General features: G+C 41.3%; 2 protein-coding genes across 3 annotated transcripts in view; one reads left to right on the forward strand and one right to left on the reverse strand.

The window, feature by feature from the left end:
- The first annotated feature begins 1,032 nt into the window (after nt 1–1,032).
- CYB5R2 (cytochrome b5 reductase 2) lies at nt 1,033–27,533 on the forward strand. 2 transcript variants are annotated; one of them, XR_013346487.1, is made up of 10 exons: nt 1,033–1,133; nt 1,761–1,907; nt 3,244–3,316; nt 4,510–4,616; nt 7,304–7,433; nt 10,617–10,700; nt 11,479–11,564; nt 12,468–12,567; nt 13,687–13,911; nt 27,241–27,533. XR_013346487.1 is itself a non-coding variant. In XM_077820110.1 (9 exons), the coding sequence occupies exons 1-9, from the start codon at nt 1,119–1,121 to the stop codon at nt 13,857–13,859; spliced, it is 915 nt and encodes a 304-aa protein (XP_077676236.1). In that variant the 5' UTR covers nt 1,033–1,118; the 3' UTR covers nt 13,860–14,044. The 2 variants fall into 2 exon arrangements, 1 of the variants encoding a protein (XP_077676236.1); XM_077820110.1 differs by lacking the exon at nt 27,241–27,533 and having other exon boundaries at nt 13,687–14,044.
- PPFIBP2 (PPFIB scaffold protein 2) overlaps nt 25,038–27,632 on the reverse strand; it is a 156,784-nt gene continuing 154,189 nt past the window's right edge. The window contains exons 28-29 of the mRNA XM_077820109.1: nt 25,868–25,933; nt 25,038–25,109 (exon numbers count right to left, since the gene is read on the reverse strand). Of these exons, the coding sequence (XP_077676235.1) occupies nt 25,038–25,109; nt 25,868–25,933 (138 nt within the window). The remainder of the gene's footprint in view (nt 25,110–25,867; nt 25,934–27,632) is intronic.

Genomic DNA, 27,632 nt, shown 5'->3' on the forward strand with positions numbered 1-27,632 from the left:
GATAAATTAGATTACTTAACCTGATGGGCTGCACCTGGGGGAGAGCCTGTGCTTGAAAAGTTGCTTGATGGATGGAGGCAGAGAAGGAACAGGTGGGGCTAGTATAAAGCTGGGAACTTGGCAGCAGAACATGTAGCCACTCTCAGGACATTAGAGAGGGAAACCTGGGAGAGAGGATATATGAAAAGGCTCAGGGGAATGGCAGCAAGGTGTAAGATGGTGCAGACCTTGGCTGCTGATTAAAGGGTTCCTGAGCTGGAATCTGAAGTAGAAGGTGGGCCACTGCAGGAGTGTCCAGGTCAGGGCAGTCTGCCATTTTTTATGTAGAGACTTTGATACCCCAGAAGGGGACGACTGTAGTGACCTGGCGAGGGAGCCAAACCATGAAGAGAGCACCCTGAGTCACAGAGAGAGAAGTGACAGAAGGGACATCAGACCTGGTGGGCTATTAGGAGGTGCTGGCACAGTGAGAGGGGCTTGTCAGTCTATCGAAATGTTAAGTATAGAGCAGGCCTCATCTAGACTGGTGAAATCCAGTGGTTAGGGAACATGGTAGGTGCAGTAGAAGTGACCTATATCGTCTAGCTGCTACCACAGTGCTGAAGCAGGGCGAGGGGGAAAGGATTGCAGGGACCAAGGGTCGGAAGGTGTTGGAACGGGTGGGCGGGGGTTTTTCCCGTGGGGTGAGAGAGGCGTGGCTTGCGTGGGGCAAAGCATGGGTAAGGGGGGGGAGGAGCGCGTAGGGCGGCAGGGGTTTGCACGGGCTGCACAGTGGGGAGAGGGGGTTGCACGGGGGGAGCGTGCAGGGCTGGAGGGGCTGCCCTGGGGCGGAGCGGGGAGCGTGGGAAGAGTTTGCACGGGGTGGAGAGAGTGTGCAGGGCTGGAGCAGGTTGCACGGGGGCGGTAGCAGTGGGCAGGGGCTGGAGAGAGTGAGCCGGGCTGGAGGGGGTTGCACTGTTTGGGGAGGCGGAGCGTGCAGGGCGGGACTCAGGAGGGGCTTGCACGGGCTGGGCAGACCGTGCCGGGGAGAGGACTCGGAGGTTGCACCGGGGCGCAGCGGGAGTCGACGCGGGACCCGTCAGGCGGCGCCGGGGCCGGGAGCGCTGCCTGCCGCAGTCATGGAGCCGAGCGCGGTACGAGGGGGGCTGTGTCCGGCGGGCGGTGCAGGCTGGGCTCCGTGGCAGCCGCTCCCCGCCCCTCTGCAGCCTGGGGCGGGGCGGTTTGAGACACTCCTGGGAGCGCCGTTAGCGCCAAGAGCATGGGGGGCGGGGCAGTGATGGAGGCTGGGCTGAGGGGTGGGGGTGCGCGCTTGGTGTGTTTGCGGCTTGTGCGGCACCCGCAGGGTCGCGACATTTCCGAGGCCCCAGATCCTCGCAGCTCCGGGGGAGCTGCCCAACCCCCCCACGTCCGTCCGAAGTCTGTGGCCATAATATTAACGTGCCCAGGGCCACTTTATCTGTGTCTCTTGGAGGCTGGTGCATTTGATGCACTTAAACCAGTGACTCTGAGTCAAGGCTGGTTTCAGAGTAGCAGCCGTGTCAGTCTGTATTCGCAAAAAGGAAAGGAGGACTTGTGGCACCTAAGAGACTAACGCATTTATTTGAGCATGAGCTTTCAGCCGATGAAGGAAGCTACAATGTAGCTCACGAAAGCTTATGCTCAAATAAATGTGTTAGTCTCTAACGTGCCACAAGTCCTCCTTTCCTTTCTGAGTCAAGGCTGTGTCTGATGTCATGTGCCATTTGTTTTTGTTTTTGTAGGACCTGGCCTTGCTGATTGCTGTGGTTGTCATTGCCCTGTCAGCCTTGCTGTTAGTTTTCAAGGCTAGGAGATCTCAGAGGAAGAGTGATCCCATTACATTACAGGAGCCACACACTAAGTATCCGTTGCCATTGATAAAGAAAGAGGTGACCAAACCCATTCAGTTCGTTTAGAATCCTGCCAAACTGCTCTGTGAAGATCACTTAGATTGTGCAGCCTACACTTTCTCAGGGAGGAAGCATGAATGACCAAAACAGGACTGGAGTTAGATCTGTGCTCTTACCCTGGCTCTGAAACTGGTTCATTGTGTGATCTTGAGCAGTTCAATAAGTCTTTTTTTTTTTTGGTCTGTGCCCATATCTACAAAATGAAGACCCATAATGCTAAGTTATTTTTCAGGAGTGTTGTGAAGTTCGCATAATCAGAGATGGACCCAAACACAGATCCACTCATCTCTGAAACTAAGAGTGGAGGTTTTAAAATTTGAACTTGGATCCAAAGAGTTTCCCTGGTAATAATGGGCTAGCTCAGAACTCTGATATAAACATCCCTGAACTTTGGGATTTCCAATTATGAGTGCTGTGGTTTGAAGGTATGTCTATAATTAATGTTTGTAAAATGTTTTGAGGTTCTTGGATAGAAGGTTAAAAAAGATTAATATTATTTTTTAATATTAAACAACCCCTTTAAAGTATCTCCATGTGTGTTCCAGTACAATTTTATCATCACCTTTGGTAATAAACTTTTTATATGGCATCTGGATCTTGTATCCTCCCTGTTCCTTGAGTGGGTTTACTTAGGACAGTAAGTATTCTCTGTCATTAAGTATTTAATGCTTTTGGGAACATCTCATTTTCATAGCTGCTACTGGAAATGTCTTGGAATATTTTTTCTAGATGTTGCATAAATTTGGTTCCTAAAACGTAATGCATAAATTAGTGTTTACTAGTTACCCCTTCAAAAGAATAAATAATTGGATTAGTTTCTCTGAATGCACAGTTCCTAATCCAGAGGCATATCTTCCTTTTAATACACTTAGAATTTGCATTGGTGGGAAGTAGGAGTTATAGCCTTCCTTAATGTAATATGTGCCTCTACATAAGGCATGCCAGTTTTGTCATAAATCAGGAAACATCAAAGGTACAATGAGCATGTATATTGATTAGAGAAAACCTAAAGATTTTTGTTGTAAGGCTGCATTTGTCACAATGTCCTTAATCAGGAAAAATTGCCTTCCTCTTGGCTTCTGAGAAGGGGAGAGGACTTCAAGAGTTAGTCCTTTATAAGCAGGCTTAGAAAAAGATGAACTGTTAAGATTTCACTGTCAAACCTGTTTCTGTTTTGCTGTTTGGATTTTGGCGTATACTTTAATGAACAGTAGTTTCACCAAAGCACATTGTGCTGTTTTCCAAATTCCGAGTGCTACTGTACTGTCTTGTTGAAACCACACTTATTATTCTCCATCTCTTTGCTTTCTGTCAGGAGATCAGCCACGATACCAGGAAATTCAGGTTTGGGCTTCCGTCGCCGGATCATGTATTAGGGCTACCTATAGGTAAATACTGAAACTCTTTCCTGTGATTATTTTTTTTGGGTAAATTTAGGATTTTTCCCTGATCATCATCATCATCTTTTTTTTTTTTTTTTTTTAAGCATAGTGAATTTGGTGCTCAGGAAGATGGGGTATTAAAAACTCCATTTAGAGGCAGCCATGGTGCTGGATTGTTGGACAAGCTCCCTCTCTTGTATAATACCATGCTACAAAAACCATAGATTAGCACCTACAAACAGGAGAAGGAACAGAGGCTATGTGGATACCTATTAGGTTGGGAGCAGCAGCAAAAGCCAAATTACTATGCTTTCATTTTTTTTCATAAATCCCAAATATAGGTGTGAATAGGTTGACTCTTGTATGAACTGAGCCCTTCCCAAATATACAAGTGTAGTAGAAAGTCCTACAACTGTAGGTTATATGTGAAGACACAGGTAGAGCCTGCAGCATCTTGTTCTAACCATGGGCCCAGCCACTTGACCAGAGAAAAGGAGATGTGATAGTAGGAATAGTTTGATAAAATTGTATCTGGCTGACTGGCTACTGACTGGCTGTCTAAACTGCAACAAAGCAGAAATCTTCTGTCCAGTAGAAATAGTGACTATTATATTAGTTTTTCAATAACAGGGATCTGGAATTATAGATTTATACATGGTATTGCTTTATTGGCATGCATTGGGAAGAGCCACAATGGGCAAAGTGTTTTTTCAATATCTGAGGTGGTCCTGGAAGAAATGGGTTAGAGGCAGTGTAGTGGTAATGTCCAAGGTACGCAAAACAAATGAACAAAATAGCCATCATGACATAGTTCAGCAATTTATTTCATGGTTGTAAAAAGAATTTATGCTATTGCTGTTCTCATCACATATATGGGGTGTGTGTGTATTTTGCATACTCCTGATGGTGTTATGATAACCATGGATTATGTAAATATACATATTGAAGGATATAGCATATATTCTCAACAATAGCATTTGATTAAACTTCAATGTAGTGAAGAATGATTCTAGGGTTGTATGACTAGATGATGATACAACTTCTGTATCCCAACAGGATGTGCCTATCATGGTTAGCTTCTAATGCTTTTATTGGAGTTATTGTATATGTTTAGATTCTTTATTTCCCACTCCATTCTTTTTGTTTTCTCTTTTCTCAGTCCTGAAAGAGATAATTAGATTGTAACTCTTTCTCCCTAGGCCAGCATGTTTACCTCTCTTCCAAAATCAATGGTAATCTTGTCATCCGGGCCTACACTCCAGTTTCCAGTGATGAAGTAAAAGGTTATGTTGACTTAATTATAAAGGTAAATATTAGCTGCCTTCATGGAGACAGATAATTTAATCTAACTGGACATGTTTACTATCCAAGTGTAGAAGGCGATGCTTGCCTTAGGAAGGAGAGGATTGGATTTAAGTGACATTTAAAGTGATGCTGTCAAACACTGTAGTTTATGCCCCAAATTTGACCTTTCTTAATATACGGTGATGTGATGGCAAAAGTCCTCCAGGTTAGTATTTATTTTAAAGTGTATTTAGTGACCCTGGAAGGTGCTGGATATTAGATGTAGAGAGTGAAGTCTATTTTCCTATTGAATAGGTACAGCGGGGGACACTGCAAATTTCTCCCTACAGCTCCTACCAATGCCTGACATTTGAGAGGGATGTATTTTTGGTGCCTCATTCTTTAGGGATGAGAGGATGATTGTTACAAGGCTGCCAATTGTGATACCAGTTTTTATGATGTGATACCTGGCTGTTAGGAATTTGAAACACCAGCTTATTTCACAATGTCCTTTAAATGATATAAATCTCGCTAGTAAATCTGCCATCACGACCCTGAGAGGGAGAAGAAAACAATAGTCACTATTTCGGCACAGTATCCAATAAAATGGAGTCAGGAGCTCTTCCCTGTTACTTCTTCAGCAATGATTAACTAAGGACTCTGATACTTGGTAACTAAGGACTGTTCTTCCTAAAACTATGCTGCTGCCATTGATAGGGTTTACATGGAAGTAGAAAATAAGTGACAAGAGGTGCTTGCTAACTTCATCTTCACTAGAGAAATTCCACCACATCTCTCTAAGCTTTGGAAGTTGTTCGAATGAAATTATTATTTGGAGAATGCCATAAGTTCAGAGTGCTCTATAAAATGCATAGAAAGACAAAGGACCTGGTGGAGCTCTCATACTGGGATAAATTAAAGTCAGTAGTTACACTAGTGTAAAATCCATGTGAAATCAGAATCGGGTGAAGGTTGCCTTCTCCAAGAGCTCAGATGGATAACCAATGTAGGGCTTTAAGGCTGGGGACCTAATTAGTGAAGAGTTCATTGTTGGAGTTGGTCAGGAATTTTTCAATGAAACGTTTATCAGAAATGCTGATTAATTGAAACCAAAACTCATTGCAGGAAAAGATCAGGTTCAACAAAACTTTAGTTGGGAAAGTTTTCTCAAGACCAGGATTGAATTTTTTGGGGGGGGGGGGGTGTCTCTCGTTTTTTGTCAGAAAAAACTTTGAAAGGTCTCAGGGTAATTTTGATGCAGAACAGGAAAACTTTGGAATTTAAAAAAATTTCATGGGACAGGAAGACTGTCTTCAGCCCACCTCTATTTATCATGGGAAGGCTTCAAAAAGAGGTGGGTTTAAAGGAGACATTTGGAGGAGGAGAGGGAGCATTTGGTTGCTGAAACTGGGCTGCTCAGAGTGCAGAGGGTAGAATAAAATAAGGTTTGACACTAGGATGGGGAGAAGGAGACAAAGGGAGGTGCAGAGGAATGAAGAAGGGTTCTGAAATGAAATGAGAGCAGAGATGGAAGCCAGGAAAGTGATGTGCAGGGCCATGAGAATGGATGAGGAGCCTGAATTTAATGAAGGTGAGAGGAAGCCCTTGAGAGGATTCTAGGTGCAGCAGGAGTGGAAGAAGAAAGGCTAGTCGGCATCTACTCCTGGCATGAACCCGAGGCCCTTGTTTTCCACATTGAGACTCTTGTACAGAGTTCAGCTTTAAAAATGTGCTGAAATTGATTGTTATTGGACAGGATGGGTAGAGCAGTACATGGCATTGCTTTACTCTTATCTTGTGGAGAAGTATGTTACAGTCTGCACATCTATAACCTGCTCTTTGAGAATCTGCCTTGCACATTCCCCAAACCATCTCTGTATGCTAAAACAACCTCTGATTGTTTTCTCCTTTATTTCCTTTCTGATGCTTGCATAATTGAACAATAGACTTGAAGTTCTTTGCATACATGGTGCCGTGTCATGAAAGAATGTTGCATTTTCTGATTCAATGTTACAATCCTGGAAGATTTTGAGTAGGAGTGTTCATAGTTTCCTTTGCTGGAACCTTTCAAGCTAGTATGGATTGCAGAGTGCACTGTGGTTAGGTCCCTGGACTCCTGAGTTCTTCCAATCCCCATTCTAATGCTGACTCTCTGTTTGTCTTTGGGCAAGCCGCTTTCTTCTTCAGTTTCTCCTTTGTTTCTGGGTTTCACTCTTGTTCCTGATCCCTCGTGTTCCACGTGTTGTGAGGATTTGTTCGCGGTTTAACATTTGTAAAGCGTTTTCAAGGTGAAAGGGAGAATTTAAGGTAATATTCATCACTGCACTTTATGGTGGAGCCCTTTCGAATGCTGTGAAGCGAAAAAAGGACCTCCTGCCATTTTCTGGAGGGAGATTAGCGATGGAGGTGACTTGAGGCTGGCGTTGCAGAGGTACAAGGAGATAAATGCAGTGCATAGAGTCTGCACGGACATTCCCATTAACCACACTGCCTGCTATGGATGGAAAAGCAGCAGCTGCATGAAGCAGCAGTTTTCTCACTGCACTGTGGTGGTTTCCACTTACAGTGCGCAAATGAATACTGAGAGCAAGGGATTTCCTGGGTCTCATTTCAGGTGTCCAGTGTTCTGTGCAAGGTGTTTTTGAGATGACACTATTGCCATCTGATAGCTAAATGGTCAAAACACTAACAGTTGCTGTGTTTCTTCAGGTCTACTACAAAAATGTCCATCCCAAATTCCCTGAAGGTGGGAAGATGTCCCAGTACTTAGACAGCATGACTGTTGGGGATACCATTGACTTCAGAGGGCCAAACGGGCTCCTTGTATACAAGGGGACAGGTACGGTGATGTTAAAATGGAGGGAGGGGGAATCTAGTTATTTTCAAAGGCAATTTAAATCTTGAGGGCTTTCCAGATTGGGACACTGCTTTCTTTTGAAATGAGCCCCAAAGTTCTCCTATGGGAGTTCTCTCCCAATGTTCTTGACTCGTGCCTGTTGTAGGGTGACCATGCTGGGGATTGAGAGCATTGTACTGGTCTGAGAATGTGACTGTTCAAACGCTTGCCCTCCTGTAAAGGGTATTTAAATCCACTCTATTGATACATTCATATTGTTTTGTATCACCGATAAACTTGTATTTGAAGTAGCTGAGAGTTTTTTAATCTTTGTGCGAGATGCTCAGGCTGCAAATCTTAAAGTGCTCCTCTGGGAAGCACATCATTTCTGCTCTGTAACTCCCTGGCTGTAAGCCAGCTTGCCCTGTTTTAAAACAGGCTTGTCTTGGATAAGGATCTTTCTGTGTGGGAGGGATCGATGTGTTGAGGGACTCTCACATAAGATGGTTGTAAAAGAGTATAAGGGATTTTGCCCTGATCTTGATTGACTGGGAGTGTACACCTAAAACTCCCATATACTTCAGTGGCAGCTCCAGGTACTTAGCACTTGTCAGGATCAGGCCCTTTATTAGGAATAAAGTACAAATGAGTCTTCTTTTTTGGATGGAATCAATAAGCCACATAAGTTACAAATACACACACTTTTCTGTTGCACTTCGATTGCTATAGACAACAGGAACTCTGTAGCATTGGTTACAAATCTGTTAATTGATTATCAGAGCATGAATTTGGTCATGAGGCTTTCTGTTTGATACTTAGAGATATGTAACCTCTGAATTGAGTTACAAGCTGTGTCTTATTTTTTGATTACCCCAAAGCAGCGGCATCCTCTGGTGTACAAAAGAAGTTATGTAGCTCTTTTGATCCCTGCATGCTAGGGGTCAAGGTCACATGGCCTTTAGTGTCAATGCCAAGGGTTTAATTGGATTCTTGTTAGCTATTTGGGTATCTAGAGATGAATAAATTACTGTAATAAAAAGGGTCTGATCTGACTGTGCAGGACACTAATATATTTAATTGCTGTATTCATTGCAGGGTCTCTTGGCTTAACGCTCTTGGTCTGTTAATGTTTTAGTGCAAGTCCCATGATGCAAAGGGATCATAAAGATGACTTAATTAGCCTCTTGGGTGACAGTCATTGCTATTCCCAGCTCTCAGTGTAGGGTGAGTGACCACTGTGCTCCAGCAATCCACAGCTGCAGGATGACCTTTTGGTGCAGCTAGATGCAGTTCTTCAGAGGTGCCTCAAGGTTATTCTAAATTATGCTTGTAGCTAAACTAGTCCTTGGCCAGCAGTAAGATTGGAGACTACAAGGGGGCATAAAGCCACTTTTACCATTTCCACCTTGGCCTGTGCTGAGCACAGTTTGGCTGGATCTGAAGATCTGTCCCCATGTATCAGGTTGCCAACTCCAACAATTGGACTTCCACGGCAGTTGTATCCCTTAAGAACATAAGGACAAAAAACAGCCATACTGGGTCAGACCAAAGGTCCATCTAGTCCAGTATCCTTTCTTTCTCCAGTGGCCAATGCCAGGTGCTTCAGAGGGACTGAACAGAGAAGACAGTCACAGAGTGATCCATCCCCATGTTGTCCACTCGCAGCTTCTGGTGGTCAGAGGCTAGGAACACCCACATCATGGAGCTGCATCCCTGACAATTCTTGCTAATAGCCATTGATGGACCTATCCTCCATGAACTCACTTTATTCCTTTTTTGAGCTCCATTATAGTTTTGGCCTTCACCTTTGCCTATCCCCTGGCAATGAGTTCCACAGATTGACTGTGTGTTCAGTGAAGAAGTACTTCCTGATGTTTGTTTTAAACCTGCTGCCTATTAATTTTTATTGGGTTACCCCTGGTTCTTGTGTCACGTGAAGGAATAAATAACACTTCCTTATTCTCTTTCTCCATACTGTTCATCATATGTGTTGTCTCTTTCCAAGCGTAAAAGTCCCAGTCTTTTTAATCTGTCCTCATATGGAAGCTGTCCCATACCCTTAATCATTTTTGTTGCCTTTCTCTATACCTTTTCCAATTCTATATATTTTTTGAGATGAGGTGACCAGAACTGCAAGCAGGATTCAAGGTGTAGGCATACCATGGATTTATATAGTGGTATTATATTTTCTGTCTTATCTATCCCTTTCACAGTGGTTCCTAACATTTGCTTTTTTTACTGCTGTTGCACATTGAGCAGATGTTTTCAGAGAACTATTCACAATAGCAACAGCTAATTTAGATCCCATCATTTTGTATGTATAGTTGGAATTATGTTTTCCAATGTGCATTACTTTTCATTTATCAACACTGAATTTCATCTGCCATTTTGTTGCCCAGTCACCCAGTTTTGTGAGATCCCTTTTTAACTCTTTGCAGTCTGCTTTAAACTTAACGTTGAGTAATTTTGTATTGTCAGCAAATTTTGCCACCTTGCTGTTTACCCCTTTTTCCAAATCAGTTATGAATATGTTGAATAGTAATGGTCGCCGAACGTATCGCTGGGGGGCACCACTGTTTACCTTTCTCTGTTCTGAAAACTAACCATTTATTCCCCCTTTGTTTTCTGTCTTTTGTCTTTCTTTTACCCCGTGACTGCTTACTTTGCTTAAGAGCCTTTGGTGCGAAGCCTTGTCAAAGATTTTCAAAAGTCTCAGTACACTACATACATTGGATCAACCTTGTCCTCATGTTTGTTGATCCTCTCAAAGAATTTTGATAGACTTGTGAGGCATGATTTCCCTTTACAAAAACTGTGTTGACTCTTCTCCAACAAATTGTGTTCATCTGTGTGTCTAATAATTCTGTTCTTTGCTACAGTTTCAATCAATTTGCCAGGTACTGAAGTTAGGTTTACCGGCCTGTAATTGTCATGATTGCCTCCAGAGCCTTTTTTAAAAAATTGGTGTCACATTAGCTATCCATGAGTCATCTGGTACAGAAATTGATTTAAGTGATAGGTTACATACCACAGTTAGTAGTTCTGCAGTTTCATATTTGAGTTTCTTTGGAACTCTTGGTTGAATACCATCTGGGGTCCTGGTGACTTATTACTGTTTAATTTATAAGTTTGTTCTGTTATACTTTATTAATTTAAGTACCTGTAAGTTCTGAATATTTCTTCCAGGTAACTTTGCTATCAAGCCTGACAAGAAGTCTGAAGCACAGAGAAAGTTTGTAAAGCATCTTGGGATGATAGCTGGAGGAACAGGTGAAACTGTTGCACTGAGGGCAGCAACCTCATGAGAGAGCAAATAGAGGTTTAGAGGGTTGTGATGATTATCGAGACATTTTCTGTTTAATTTATTTTGTGACTGAAGGTTCTCTCCATTACCAATTGAATCTGTTGCCTAACAGTGCTCGCATCGATACATGGATGTAATATTTCAACATTCCATTTGGTTAAAATTAACATCTATGTATTTATGTACTGAACATTGTGGATTTCCTTTCCTTTATATGAAGATACTCAGGGCAGGGACTGTTTTCTCCTATTTTTACAGTCCTTGGACAATAGGCTCCTGATTCTGATAGCAGATGTGGGGCATTGCCACAGTATTAATAATCATCATAATACAGAGAAAGAGAGATGTGGTCTGAGCTCAGGCCTATGAGCCAGGAACACATGTTTTGTCCTGGCTCTTAAACTGATTCATTATGTGATCTTGGGCAAGTCACTTAACCTCTCTGAGTCTGTGTCAGCCTCTGTACAATGAGGTTATAATATTTACTTTACCTATCCTACCAGAGTGTTTATTATTTAATGTTAATAAAGCACTAAATAAAGTGTTACTTTGTAGCTTTTTTGAGTAAAAAGAAGAAACTTTACAGCTGACATGGATCTGAAATTGGGATATTATGGGCCTGATCTTGTGGCTTCATACAGACAATACTTCCACTGACGTCAGCTTGCCATACTGCCTGATAATGCAGCCTTCATGTGAGCTAAAAGGAAAAGCTCATCTATAATTGTCTTTTGTTTTGAATAGGAATAACTCCGATGTTGCAGCTGATCCGTCACATCACAAAGGATCCTAATGATGATACAAAGTGTTACCTCCTTTTTGCTAATCAGGTAAATATATTGGGTCATTTGTTTGCCCTCTTTTTTTACCCCAGGGACACCATTAAGAGGACTTTGAACTGGTGATACTGTTGTGATATTTAATTTGGAAAAATTACTTCCCTGAATCACAAGATTTTTCTCTTGATCTGTATTATGCATACGTACCACACAGTTATATTAAAGCATGTAGTCCTAGTCCACATACTTCACATGCAGAACTCCCTTTGATTATCAAGGCTGCTATATGATTTGACATGGTTTATTTAAAAATGATCTATATAAGAAGTTACAAGAGATATTACAGGTTATTGCATCTGTTCTCAGACACTGTCCTGGGTTTGGTTTCTTTTGTTCTTAAACCAACAAAAAGGAAAAAATATCCCCAAGAAATCATATTAATACAACATACAAAATGTTTGTGCATGTTAAACTGCCAGAAGCCCCGAACTCCTGAACTGAAGATTGTGGGTGAAATCCTGACTCCATTGATTTCAGGGAGGCCAGAAGTTCACTCCCTGTTCTTAACTCTCACTGTTATACCGAGGCACTGCCATGTTTGTAATATGCAAAAAAAAAAACCCACTGGTTGGGAGACCAAGACAAATCAGAGTTTTAACCTTGATTCTGAATTTCCTGGCATTTGGCTGTTTAACTGTTTAACACTAGTATCAGCTAGGTTGCTGTTAAATCTGATTTGTTTTTACTATTAATCTGGATTTACAGTGAAGAAAATTATAAACTACCATATGCTTAAGAAAAATTCAGTTTGTCTACTGACTGTTGATAAATGAGAAACTCTGATTCCTGCCTGCTGAAAACGAAGTAAGTGCCATGTTAGTCCATGTTACTGTGTGCACTGATATGGTCTGGTGACAAACAATTCCCCCCCCCCTTTTTATTTTTTTTAAACAGACTGAAAAAGACATATTACTGAGAGCTGAGCTGGAAGAGGTAGCCAAGAATCACCCTGATCAATTTAAGGTGCAGTATACATTGGACAGACCTCCTCATGGTAAGTTACTGGTGTTCGAAGGAAGATTTTCTTCTGCCCTCTTTTCTGTATACAAGCCACAGGTTTAATCCTTCCTACTAATGGATATTGCTACAATATCCAAACATCCATTCCTGTGGTATCTGAGCACTCCTAGCGAACTTACTAGTATCTGATAACCTTACCAAAGCAGGGAGCTGTTCTGTAAACCTTAGAAAACAGGAACTAATAATTAACTTCCATTGAATGATGCAACCGTTACCTGCGGACCTTTGGATAGTGAAATGTTTGTCATGGTACTGGTAGGGTAAAGTGTCAGTTTCTTGGACTTTTCAGCAAAATACACAACTCTGCTTTGTCTAGTCTCCCTCCTTATTTCATCAGCAGAATGATGTTACCTTGGCATCGTGTCTGCTTAGAACTTGCTATGGGCACAACAGGCAAATGTACAAGTGCCGCTTACAGTAGATCAGTTTCAAATAGGGTGCAGTTGCACAATACAAAGATAAAGAATCAGTTGTGGGTTTCTATGTAGTACTGTATTGGGATGGAAAACAAAGCTAGAGCTCTACTGTATCTAGCTCACAAAACACACAGCCAAATGAATGGCTGGTGTAAGTGATCACAACTATGTCTACACGTAAAGCAGCCTGGGTAGAATAAGCAGTGTAGATGATAAAGCACTGTTTAAGTGAGTAAAGACATGCCAGAACCTTAGGGTATATACCCTACACGGCTTTCTACATGCCCAAGCAGTGCCTCTCATGTCAGTATCCCACTGCTGGAGCTTTTCCCCAGGGCAGGGAGAGGCAGCAAGGAGAGCGGCAGCTTCTCGCTGGTGGAGCCTTTCCCTGCTGTGTGTAGGTAGATGCCGCAGTGTGAAGCAGCCTGCTTATTGCGTGCCCTAGACAAGGTTGTACTTACAACAGTGGAGGATGTAGTCCAGGGTTTTGATCCTACCCTTGTCAAGTGCCTGCTTACAGTAATGTGGTATAAATGCTGAATCTATCGGGATATTTGTCTGTGTGTGTGTGTGTGTGTGGCTGATGTCACGTTGAGGGGCAGGATGGGGACCTTTAGTGTGAATATATGTTTGAATTGTTGTAAGGTATTAATGGTATCCCTTGTTGTTTGTTTCAGACTGGAAGTATAGCTCTGGCTTCATTACTGCAGACATGATTAAAGCATACCTGCCTCCTCCAGGCAGAGATACTCTTATTCTGATGTGTGGGCCTCCACCTATGATTCAGTTTGCGTGTCAGCCCAATCTGGAAAAACTTGGTTATCTCAAAGATAACACATTCGCTTATTAACACTGATGCAATGCAGTAGTAATCCGTTGTGCTACAGCACTTTTAGAACAATGTAAGTTGATTGCAATCCTAATTAAAGGTTTTATTGAATAGTTGAGTAATTTTGTTCTGTCTCTACATTACCTTGAATGTTTTTAATACTGAGAGCTTGAGTAATAGTCTTTAAATGTTTTCTGCTATGCATCTCCATGTCTTATTGCTTATCTGGCTAACTATAATATGGAGAGGGTGTTAATATACAAAGTTAAAGGCCACGTGACTCTAGCTACCTGAAATTGAGTTGCCCTGAAATGTTCTGACTTTATTGCTATAATGAGATAAAATTTGTGTCCACAATGCGGGGGGGAAAGATCAGTTTATTTTATTAATTATATACTTGGGTATAGCACTGACATTCAGCAGCCTACAATGGTCCTAAATTCTGAACCTATTTCCTAACTTATGCAAGGTTTGTGTGATAAGACGCTACATGTAATCTATTCATTACAATGTGAATAAATTAATTTCTTTCCTGTATGAAAGAGGGGATAAAGAATATTTCTTAGGAATGTGCTGCCATAAAACAGCAAAGTAGATTAAGGAATCTGGTCATGGGAAGAAATTGCAGTAGCTCACGGACAGTGAAAGTGCATGAAGAGATTCTCATACTGTTTTGTTAAAATTCTCATTTCAGAGTAAAATTTTATCTGAAATTTAATTTAGGGGATTCAATATTAACCTTCATGCTGAATGAGTCACTGAATGCTATTCAGATATATATTTGTTTGCCAGCACTTAGATTTCTGCTGTACAAAGAGGATTTGATTGACAGTCACTGAAAACTGCATTGCTGCCTTAAGTTGGACTGAACTTCAATATAAGTATCTACTGTTGTTTATATGTACTTACGAAATACAGTTCTCTCCACGAAGTACATGTGCTCTGAGCAGTTTCAGAAGTTAGTCTCACCCAAAAGAAAGTGGTACTTCCACACATAAGGTACATGACTCATTCTATACACCCTTAAACTTCACTGTTTTTACTCTCTCTTCACAAACACTTTTCAGTTTGTGACTGTGCACTGCTCTGTGTTCACCATCTCAGGGCTGGTTTGTACTGTCTTGTGCCTTAAACGTGGAAAGTGTGGGGCAGGGATCCTGTTTTTAATCTGTCTGATTGGAAATTTACCCCATAGCACTTAATATTTTTAATCAGATGTTTGAGACTAATAAAATTTGCTCTTTGTTACCTCACTGATTAAGTCTACTCAGACCCACTATCCCAATAACAGTTATAGCAGACAGAGATCAAAATGCTTCAGGCTTGTAGGCCAGCCCTCTTAAAAGTTGTGGTGATCCCAGTGCCACTGTGGACTGAGCCCTTTAATACCATTTCATTTTGGAGAGTCATAATCAGGGCCCTTTGTAAAATTTTCTTTGCTTAAGTTTTTGCCAAATTATTTTCGAGAATGTGTGGGGTTATGGATTCCAGGCAACCTGGGTCGCACCTCCTTTGCTGTTATCTAGGCCAGTTGTTCTCAACCAGGGGTATGCAGAGGTCTTCCAACAGGTACATCAACTAATCTAAATATCTGTTTAGTTTTAGTTCAGGCTACACGAAAAGCACTAGCAAAGTCAGTATAAACTGAAATTTTATAGAGTCAATGACTTGTTTATACTGCTCTATATACTATACCCTGAAATGTAAGTATGTATGATATTTATATTCCAACTGACTTAATTTTATGATTGTGGTATAAATGACAAAATTAAGCAATGTTTCAGTAATAGTGGTGAAACTTGGGGGAACATAAGACAAATGAGACTCCTGAAAGGGGTACAGTAGTCTGGAAAGGTTGAGAGACACTGGGCTAGGCAGTGCAGCTCAGAACCATCTTCTTCCCTGGGAAGTGGCAAGCATATAGCTGGCTTTAACTGGTGCACTGTTCACCGCCTGCACTATGGCTTCCCTCATTCACTGGCTGCAAGCTGGACTGCAGAGGTGAAATCCTGGCCCCACTGATGTCCGTGGCAAAACTTCAATAGACTTTTCTGAGGGTAGGATTTTGTCCCAGAGGAGATTTACTTGCCAAGAGAAGCTCTTAGTGTGTCTTCTCTTAAGTCTCTTTTGAACCTGTGAATTTTTCCCTCTTGTCCATTCTCCATCTGTTTATTTTTAGAAAAAAATGCTTATTTCTTCTTCAACACTGCATATTTACAAAAAGAAAAGGAGTACTTGTGGCACCTTAGAGACTAACCAATTTATTTGAGCATAAGCTTTTCTGAGCTACAGCTCACTTCATCGGATGCATTCAGTGGAAAATACAGTGAGGAGATTTATATACACACAGAACATGAAAAAATGGGTGTTTATCATACACACTGTAAGGAGAGTGATCACTTAAGATGAGGTATTACCAGCAGGAGAGTAGGGGGGGGAGAGCCACTCTCCTGCTGGTAATACCTCATCTTAAGTGATCACTCTCCTTACAGTGTGTATGATAAACACCCATTTTTTCATGTTCTGTGTGTATATAAATCTCCTCACTGTATTTTCCACTGAATGCATCCGATGAAGTGAGCTGTAGCTCACAAAAGCTTATGCTCAATTGGTTAGTCTCTAAGGTGCCACAAGTCCTCCTTTTCTTTTTGCGAATACAGACTAACACGGTTGCTACTCTGAAAATTGCATATTTATTCATTGTGATGATAATTTTAAAATGTTACCAAGTAATTGCTATAAGTATTATAAAGCTAAATGATAACACTGAAAGGATTCTTATTAATTCTGAGGGTGAAGTTTATAAGCTTTAAGAAATGCTTAAATATATTTTGACACTGAGCTGTTACAGAGCATTTTTCCATCTATAGATTTTTTTCTCAAAGTGGGTAGGCTCATTGAATAGACAGAGAAACACAGAGGTTAACTGAAATACCCAAGCATATAGCAAGTCACTGGCAGAAATGGGAATAGAACCCAGGTATTCTGACTCCATTGGTATTCTAGCCCCATTGCCTCTCTGGGTATGGTACAAGGTACTCTTCTTAACTATTCATTTACCCCCATTTGCTCTTCAACAAACTTTAAAATTCCCCAGCTGCCCAGGCATATATAAAATGTACTATACAGAGTCAACATGGAATATAGACAAACATACAGCATTTATTTATTACAGTATGATTGCCCAAAGGTCAGTGTTTGTATTTCCTGAACTTTTCACTTTTATTTTATATATCAAATAAGATACTCTAGTATTCAAATATAAGTTAACAGAACACTTAAGTTCACAACCCAACACACTGGAACTGGATTTTTAAAAATAATAATACTTACAGTATGGCCTGCTTGAAACATCTTAGGGTGCAAAACTACCCTTCTCTGCTCTGTCAGTGTACATTGAGTCAACATTTGTACAAAACAAACAGTTAATTACACATTCACAGGCAAATTCATCTAAGGTGCACAGAGTACACTAAAATGATAACCACGTGTTCAAACAGACACCAGGGAGAAATATCAAAAGTGTTCATTAAAAACCTAACTCTGATCCCTGTTAAGTGAATGGGACTTTTGAAAATGCCAGCCTCTATCATAAACAATTCTACTGTCTCCATACATTAAAGTTCATTTTGCACAATAGACATAGTGGAAATTAGCTGTTAATTTCTAGCAGGAGAGAGATTTATACACAAACTTGTTAACTAGTCTTTAGGAGAAGTCAGTTCTATGACTGCAGTTCATGTCTCGTTTCCCCATTTGCGTCACACTTTGAAGTTTGTGCAGTAAGAGCTAGATTGGGCCATAACTTTACTCAGTGAGTAATGCCTTGCTCTTTAACTAGTCCTATGAATAAGGGTCACCCCTTACTCATTCTGAATAGCACTTAAGTGAAAACAGCCAGACTTTAAGCTCTTTTGAAAGAGGCATGTCTGGCATTGACATACCCTGAGAAGTCTTTCCAAACATGGTTTAGCATCAGAACACACAAAATTAAACCTCATTGCAACCAAAAGGGATGAGATCTAACCAGTAACCCACCCTCAGAAAGTGTTTAATTCAAGCCCATTAGATCTTCCAAAATCAAATATCTTTGTTTCACAACCCTGTCAAGACTGTTTTTGGAATTGCCCAGTACAAAATAGCCTACTAGGACTGTGGTAGTGAACGTGTGTGTAGGGAGTCATTACTGCAGCCCTACTCCTGGGGGACGCCTGTTGAGGCCCATACAGCCCTGTCAGTCTACCTGGCTGACAGCTGAAGAGAAACCTTAAGGTAGAAGGTTGTTAGGCAGCATAACATGGAAGGTGGCTTTGCAGGCATAACTTCTAGCTTTTACGTGCAGCAAGCAGGACTGACTGCCAGTTACCTCCAGCTCCATGGGCAGCCCGCACTGTTTTGGTATATCGGCACTGGAGCTTGTAGGTGTAACTTCCTGTTTGAGGAGAGGATACCAAGATGGGAGGGGTTGCAGTTTGGAGGACAGTATTAGAATTCAAAATGATATTGACAACCTGGAGAAATGGTCTGAAAGGCATTTATGAAATGCCTTATTTATGAAATAAAGACAAGTGCAAAGTACTACTCTTAGGAAGGAATAATCAGTTGCACAAATACAAATGGGAAAGAACTGCCTAGGAAGGAATACTGCAGAAAAGGATCTGGGGATTTAGAGTGGATCAACAATATACTACTGTTTCAAAAAAAGCAAATATTATTCTGGGATGTATTAGCTGGAGTGTCATAAACAAGACAAGAGAAGTAATTCCTTCTTCTCTACTCAGCACTGATAAGCCTCAACTGGAGTATTGTGTCCAGTTCTGGGTACTGTACTCTAGGAAAGATGTGGACAAATTGGAGAAAGTCCAGAGGAGAGCAACAAAAGCGATTAAAGGTCTAAGAAACATGACCTAAGAGGAAAGACTGAAAAAAATGGGAGAAGACTGATGAGAAACATAAGTCTTCAAATACGTAAAAAGTTGTTAAAATTGTTCTCCTTACTACTGAGGACACATCAAAAAGCAATGGGCTTAACTGAAACAAAGGAGATTTAGGTTAGACATGAGAAACTTTCTAACTGTAAGGTTCTGTAAAAATAGGAACAAAGTATCTGGGGAGGTTGTGGAATCTGTCTAACCTGTTCTTAAAAACCTCCAATGACAAACACCTGTCAGGGATGGTCTAGCTAATATTTAGTCCTGCCCCAGTGCAAGGGACAGGATTAGATGACTTATCAAGTTTCCTTCCAGTCTTATATTTCTATGATTCTATATCTGACTGATAATCAGGTCTCCAGAAAAGAACTGCATCACTATGTTTATGTCCTATTGGAGATCATAAAACATTCATCATTTGCTTTTCCTTAGATGTATACGCAAGGGAGAGTCACAGTCTCTTGCTATATTTCATCATTTAATATCTTTAATTTCTTTTGGAGCAGAACACTTCTGGATTTATTGCAACATATCTTGAGACGTAGCTCAAGTTTCTCTCTCAGCTATGCTAGCATGATGCCACGAAAATCTGCAGAGCGGATTTGGCCAATCTATACTAAGCAATAAGCTATACTAACACCAGCTCTGCAGCCTTACCTAGCATTTCCTAACTAGTGACCTTTGCATGTTATGTTGGCTGTAGTTTGCTAGAGTTATATTAGGGTAGTGCTTTACATTAAGCACGTATAGGAGACTGGAATGAAGAGAGAACAGTTAAGGGAAAAGTATAACCGCAGGTACTCTCTTAAAAAAACAAGTATCAGTCTGGATCTGTAAAAGCAGCAAAGAGTCCTGTGGCACCTTATAGACTAATAGATGTATTGGAGCATACGCTTTTGTGGGTAAATACCCACTTCGTCAGATGCACGTAGTGGAAATTTCCAGAGGCAGGTATAAATATGCAAGCAAGAATCAGGCTAGGGATAATGAGGTTAGTTCAATCAGGGAGAATGAGGCCCTCTTCTAGCAGTTGAGGTGTAAATACCAAGGGAGGAGAAACTGCTTTTGTAGTTGGCTAGCCAGTCACAGTCTTTGTTTAAGCCTGAGCTGATGGTGCCAAATTTTCAAATGAACTGAAGCTCCGCAGTTTCTCTTTGAAATCTGGTCCTGAAGTTTTTTTGCTGCAGGATGGCTACCTTTAAATCTGCTAGTGTGTGTCTAGGGAGATTGAAGTGTTCTCCTACAGGTTTTTGTATATTGCCATTCCTAATATCTGATTTGTGTCCATTTATCCTTTTACGTAGGGACTGTCCAGTTTGGCCAATGTACATAGCAGAGGGGCATTGCTGGCACATGATGGCATATTATATTGGTGGACGTGCAGGTGAATGAACCGGTGATGGTGTGGCTGATCTGGTTAGGTCCTGTGATGGTGTCGCTGGTGTAGATATGCGGGCAAGTTGGCATCGAGGTTTGTTGCATGGATTGGTTCCTGAGTTACTATGGTGCAGTGTGTCACTGCTGGTGAGAATATGCTTCAGGTTAGCGGTTTGTCTGTGGGCGAGGACTGGCCTGCCTCCCAAGGCCTGTGAAAGTGAGGGATCATTATCCAGGATGGGTTGTAGATCACTGATGATGCGTTGGAGAGGTTTTAACTGAGGACTGTATGTGATGGCCAGTGGAGTTCTGTTGGTTTCTTTATTGGGCTTGTCTCGCAGCAGGAGGCTTCTGGGTACACGTCTGGCTCTGTTGATCTGTTTCCTTATTTCCTTATGCGGGTATCGTAGTTTTGAGAAGGCTTTGTGAAGATCTTGTCTGTATTGGTCTCTGTCTGAGGGGTTGGAGCAAATGTGGTTGTACCTCAGCGCTTGGCTGTAGACAATGGATCGTGTGGTGTGTCCGGGATGGAAGCTGGAGGCACGAAGGTAGGCATAGCGGTCGGTGGGTTTTCGGTATAGGGTGGTGTTAACGTGACTGTCGCTTATTTGCACCGGGGTGTCTAGGAAGTGGACCTCCTGTGTAGATTGGTCCAGGCTGAGGTTGATGGTGGGGTGGAAGCTGTTGAAATTGTGGTGGAATTCTTCCAGGGTTTCCTTCCCATGGGTCCAGATGATGAAGATGTCATCAGTGTAACGTAGGTAGAGAAGGGGCGTGAGTGGATGAGAGCGTTGTTCCAGGTCAGCCATAAAAATGTTGGCATATTGTGGTGCCCATAGCGGTGCCACTGGTCTGGAGGAATATATTGTCACCACATTTGAAATTATTGTCCATGAGGATAAAGTCACAGAGTTCAGCAACCAGTTGTGCTGTGGCATCATCAGGGATACTGTTCCTGACAGCTTGTATTCCATCTTGGGATGTTTGTGTAGAGAGCCTCTACATCCATGGGGGCTAGGATGGTGTTTTCTGGAAGATCACCAATGCATTGTAGTTTTCTCAGGAAATCAGTGGTGTCACGGAAATAGGTGGGAGTGCTGGTGGCGTACGGTCCGAGTAGAGAGTCCACATACCCAGACAGTCCTTCAGTGAGAGGGCCAATGCCCGAGATGATACAGCGTCCAGGATTTCCAGGTTTGTGGATCTTGGGTAGCAGATACCCTTAGAGCCCCGACTGGGGTTATTTTATGTTGATTTGTTCCTGTGTTAGTGTAGGGAGTGTCCTGAGTAGATTGTGCAGTTTCTTAGTGTATTCCTCAATGGGATCTGAGGAAAGTGGCCTGTAGAATTTGGTATTGGAGAGTTATCTGGCAGCCTCCTTTTGGTAGTCAGATCTGTTCATGATGACAACAGCACCTCCTTTATCAGCCTCTTCAAGTATAATGTCAGGGTTGTTTCTGAGGCTGTGGATAGCATTGTATTCTGCATGACTTAGGTTATGAGGCAAGTGATGTTTTTCCACAATTTCTGCCTGTGCACGTTGGTGGAAGCATTCTATGTATAGGTCCAGACTGTCATTTTGACCCTCAGGAGTCCGTGGGAGGGTATCTGTGTATCAGTGCGCTGTTCCGTGTTATCTTGAAAGTATTCTTTGAGTCGGAGATGGCGAAAGTAGGCTTCCAGATCACCGCAGAACTGTAGCATGTTTGTGGGGCGGGTGGGGCAAAAAGAGAGTCCCCGAGATAGGACAGACTCTTCTGCCGGGCCGAGTGTGTAGCTGGATAGATTGACGATATTGCTGGGTGAGTTAGGGATACCACTGTGGCCCCATGTGGCAGCTTACAGTTCTTTTTCGTTTGTAGAGAGGTCTACAGGACTTGGGAGGCAGGCCAGTCCTTGCCCACAGACAACCCGCCAACCTGAAGCATATTCTCACCAGTAATGACACATCACACCACAGTACCTCTAACTCAGGAACCAATCCATGCAACAAACTTCAATGCCAACTCTGTCCACATATCTACACCAGCGACACCATCACCGGTTCGTTCACCTGCACGTCCACCAATATAATATGCCATCATGTGCCAGCAGTGCCCCTGTCATAAATATAAAGGGAAGGATAAACCCCTTTAAAATCCTTCCTGGCCAGAGAAAAAAATCCTCTCACCTGTAAAGGGTTAAGAAGCTAAAGGTAACCTCACTGGCACCTGACCAAAATGACCAATGAGGAGACAAGATACTTTCAAAAGCTGGGAGGAGGGAGAGAAACAAAGGGTCTGGTCTGTCTGTTTATAGGCTGCTTTGCTGGGGATAGACCAGGAATGGAGTCTTAGAACTTTTAGTAAGTAATCTAACTAGGTATGCGTTAGATTAAGATTTCTTTAAATGGCTGAGAAAAGAATTGTGCTGAATAGAATAACTATTTCTGTCTGTGTATCTTTTTATAACTTAAGGTTTTGTCTAGAGGGGTTCTCTATGTTTTGAATCTAATTACCCTGTAAGGTATCTACCATCCTGATGTTACAGGGGGGATTTCTTTACTTCTATTTACTTCTATCTCTATTAAAAGTCTTCTTGTAAGAAAACTGAATGCTTTTTCATTGTTCTGATCCAAGGGTTTGGGTCTGTGGTCACCTATGCAAATTGGTGAGGCTTTTTATCCAACATTCCCCAGGAAAGGGGGGGTGCAAGTGCTGGGAGGATTGTTCATTGTTCTTAAGATCCAAGGGTCTGGGTCTGTAGTCACCTAGGCAAATTGGTGAGGCTTTTTACCAAACCTTGTCCAGGAAGTGGGGTGCAAGGTTTTGGGAAGTATTTTGGGGGGAAAGACGTTTCCAAACAGCTCTTCCCCAGTAACCAGTATTTGTTTGGTGGTGGTAGCGGCCAATCCAAGGACAAAGGGTGGAATACTTTGTACCTTGGGGAAGTTTTGACCTAAGCTGGTAAAGATAAGCTTAGGAGGTTTTTCATGCAGGTCCCCACGTCTGTACCCTAGCATTCGGAGTGGGGAAGGAATCTTGACAGCCCCTTTGCTATGTACATCGGCCAAACTGGACAGTGCCTCCGTAAAAGGATAAATGGACACAAATCAGATATTAGGAATGGCAATATACATAAACCTGTAGGAGAACACTTCAACCTCCCTGGACACACGATAGCAGATTTAAAGGTAGCCATCCTGCAGCAAAAAAAACTTCAGGATCAGACTTCAAAGAGAAACTGCAGCGCTTCAGTTCATTTGCAAATTTGGCACCATCAGCTCAGGCTTAAACAAAGACTGTGACTGGCTAGCCAACTACAAAAGCAGTTTCTCCTCCCTTGGTGTTTACACCTCAACTGCTAGAAGAGGGCCTCATCCTCCCTGACTGAACTAACCTAGTTATCCCTAGCCCGATTCTTGCTTGCATATTTATACCTGCCTCTGGAAATTTCCACTACATGCATCCGACAAGGTGGGTATTCACTCATGAAAGCGTATGCTCCAATAAGTCTGTTAGTCTATAAGGTGCCACAGGACTCTTTGCATGAGAAACTTGTTTTTTTAAAAGCGGCAAACATTACAACTTGTTTCTAACCACATCTCAGTCATGCCAGTATGTGGAATCCATATATATTTATATAGCTTATAGTATGCTGAATGCAATTCAGGGAGTAAAGGACTTAGACTCTATCACTTCCTCCTGGTTTTCCAACCATCTGTGCTAAGTTTCACACTACATGTTAAACTGTGCTTTGTAGCTCCTCTAGTCATTTTGACTCAAAATTCAGCGGAGCTTACTGAAATGTTCCAATTGTACAAGGAACTTTCATCTATGTACTGGGCTAAAACTTTTATTGCACTCACCTTGAGGTATCTGTAGCGAGGATGGTATGCACCATTTTGGTAGTTTAAATGTGCATTTTCTGCCTGTTCCCAGACCACAAACACACACACTACTTGTTTGTATTAAGTCATGCGTTAAGAGAGTCATTTTCTAAGAAAAGCCAACTTTTGGGTCCCTCAATTTCCTTTGCAGTCTCAAACTGAAGATGGGATTTCCTGCTGTAAGCAAATTTCTCATTGTAGAAAGAGCAGAGTAAGGATCAGCATGCTCTCTGCTGGCCTGTTTAAGAACACACCCACCTGCTAGGGCTTCATGAGGGGTGAAAGGTGATCTGTCCTTTCTCTTCATCCCAATAGTATAATCAGGATAGAAAAAGCAGAGAAGGAGAGATACAGAAGCAGAGGAAGAGCGAATGAGGGATGAAGTCCCTTCTTCCTCTTTAGGGAGTCTCAAAATCTTAAAGCCAATCCTATCTCTATACCAGACTGCAGTTTTTTTAGCAATGGTTCAGTAAACAACTGTCTGCACCAGCGTCTGTCAGATCCCAAGATAGCATCTGCTGCACCATGAATCATATAGCATGATAGAAAGTCACTGGAATTGTCAAAGTATCATCCTCACCACTATCATTTAATATGAAGAGGACCCTTATTCTGTGACAGAGGCTTATTCTGCTTATGTTATCGCTACATTGCAAGTTAATTATAAAAGTACAAAATTATAAAACAGATAATTTAGCAGGTAACAGTGCATAAATCCACTGTATAAAAGTAGTCATAAATCTGTAAAGAAATCTTCTACTAGTCTTAATCATTTTCCAATTTTACCCTCTCTGGATGATGAGAAATATTTTGCATAGTTTTTCTTAATACCCATGTAAAAATACCCAACACAGAACACAGTGTTTTTTTTAACCTGTAAGGTGTTGCTGCATCATAATCATATACATTTTACACTTCTTAGTGGCAGAAAAGCCTAAGCTATTTTCTGCATATAGCACCCAGCTTTCATCAGCCAGTTCTCTGGATACAAGTGAGGTATAACAGTGTTCTTGGTCATGGTCATCATCTCCAGTCTTCAAAGGTAGGTGTTAAAAATCTGCTGTCATTCAGCGTTTCATCTTGGCTTAGCATATCCTGAAAGTAAACAGTATATAGACCAGTAAGAAGTATGTTCAGTTAGATGTGTATAGCAATGGCAAAGCAATCCAACTGTAATTAGATCTGATTCATGACAGCAGGAATTTACTGTCTTGATGTAGCTTATTTGATGATATAAATATTTCAGGCATTATAGGCCACCTGATTATATGTAACATAGTGGGATGATCCGCATCAATGAGTCTCACAGGTGCGTGACATAGTGGATAAAAATACTTTCACATTACATGACCATCCATTTTGCTTTCCAGTGAATGGGTTAATCTACTTAAAGCAGCTGCACCAATGCAGCCATTAATTTTACACGTTATGCGATTCTATATGTTAGATACAGAATCAAATCCATACTGCTTCAGTAAAGTGAACTCTATCTAAGGGAGCAGGGGACAGCAATTGCTTATTTATTTACTTTTCAATTTTTCAATTGTTTTTTATCAGGTATAGACACTAATTTACTGTGGGCAAAACTCACCCATTTTCAGAGGGTGAGCAGAATAAGTGGAGACTATGCACCACTTAAGTTCAATTTAGGCCATCCACTATGAATAGAGGACTGACAACTTATTTAAAAATAAAGATTTTCTGAAGTATGGATATGTAAGTAGGCTGTAAATAAGGAGTCTATAACATGAACACTGGAACACTTACTCTAGAGGACTGCTGGTCCTTTAACTTTCACTGCATTCTAGCAGGATAAGTTTGTGACTTTACAGCAAGTATAAATTGGTACATACCGTGAGGTTGCTTATGCCTTGAGAGAGCACCCCTATTTGCATTACTGTTCCTTCTGAATGTTCCATCTGTAAAATCAGTCAGTAACTAGATCAAATCAGACAGTAACTACAATTTTATCCAGACTCTACATGCATCTTTTGGAGGAGATTCTGCCTTGAGAAAAACAAAATCTCACCATGATGAATTACTACACTTTGAAATGTGCTAAAAATGAGTTCTCAAAGTTATACGGAAATAAATATACATATTGTACATAACACCTCACACATCAAAAGAAAAAAAATACTCTTATGCCAGCATAATGCAGTGAAAATGCAGTGATGATAGGAAGATCAATTTCTGATGAGAACAAGGCATTCTTTAATCCTTCAGTACAAATATTACACACGCTAGCGAATTTAAGAATTCATCCGTTTGCTCTCATGAATTATAGCACCGTGTGTTGCAGTAATATTTTCTAGAAGTCAAAAGCATTCAAGATGCATTCAATAACGCATGTGGTGCATTCCTACTAGGCAGGTAATCCAAGTACTCTTCATGCTCTCTTATTGATCTTAAAAAAGGATATAAATTGTTTGAGCCCATCAGGTGGCCTAAAATGTAAAGGGGGTTCAGTCGTGGTTCATTTAAAGTATGAATTTTTCACTGTACAAATGTGTAAATATATTGTGTTCACTTCCAGGTCATTTTTTTAGCTGGAAGATGGACTGTCATTAAATTTTTTTAATATTCAAAATATTTTGTAACAGTTGTATTTAGTAATTTAAAATGGGGTCCAGAATGGTGGAATATTAAAGTTAAATCAAATCCATACTGCTTCAGTAAACTCTATCTACTGGAGCACGGGCAGCAGTTGTTTACAAAATATTGGAGTTACTTATTTTCAGTTTTTCAATTGTTTTTTTAATCAGATATACACACTAATTTACTGTGGGCAAAAGTTACCCCGTTCAGACGGTGAGCAGAATCAGTGGAGACTATGCACCACTTAGATGTTGCGTTTACCTTGTAACTGGACATTTCCTTTCAGTAAACATGTCGAGCATCAAACTACAGTACATTCACGACAGATACTGACAGCGCTCAACTCTGTTGGGATTTGATCCTCTCTTATTTCTTTAACATAGTATTGTTAATCTTATTTAACACTAACACAGGAGCCACTATGTGTGAAATATATCACCCTTTTATCGCTAAAACATTTTTGTTAACGGGGTCCTCTAAATAACACAGTGCAGACTTCTACCAGAAAAGACAGTGGTTAGGTAATGAGCACAAATGATGTGTTAGATGCAGTAAACCATGCAAATGAAAAATGAATTATCAGTCATATCAATTTTGTGATCATTCTCTTATCTGGTTTCTCACTTAGGAGAATTATTTAATCTGGCTTCTCTCTGGGACAGTCTGAGCTAATGCAAGTTGTCATAGCTCTACGGAAGTCACTGGAGCGATGATAATTTACACCAGCAGAGGATCTGCCCCTATCTGGCTCTCTTGCACTACAGAAGCTCTCACAACGTCCAACAGCTCCCTTTTTCAGGGTTTGAAGTACTTTACACAGACTTTGTCAGGAAGGAGGCTGGATAGAGTTTTTATGGAAACCTACTGTTTGTGTGTGATGTGTAAACTAAATTCCATTACAGAGAGAAAGTGATCACTACATATGTAACAAAATGGAAGTATTCTTTTATTGTCTAATTGATAATGTTCATGTGTTTATATGCTTAAGCATAATTATTTCATAAAGTATGTAATACATTT

Source organism: Eretmochelys imbricata, chromosome 6, assembly GCF_965152235.1.
Source record: "Eretmochelys imbricata isolate rEreImb1 chromosome 6, rEreImb1.hap1, whole genome shotgun sequence".
Classification (NCBI taxonomy): domain Eukaryota; kingdom Metazoa; phylum Chordata; order Testudines; family Cheloniidae; genus Eretmochelys; species Eretmochelys imbricata.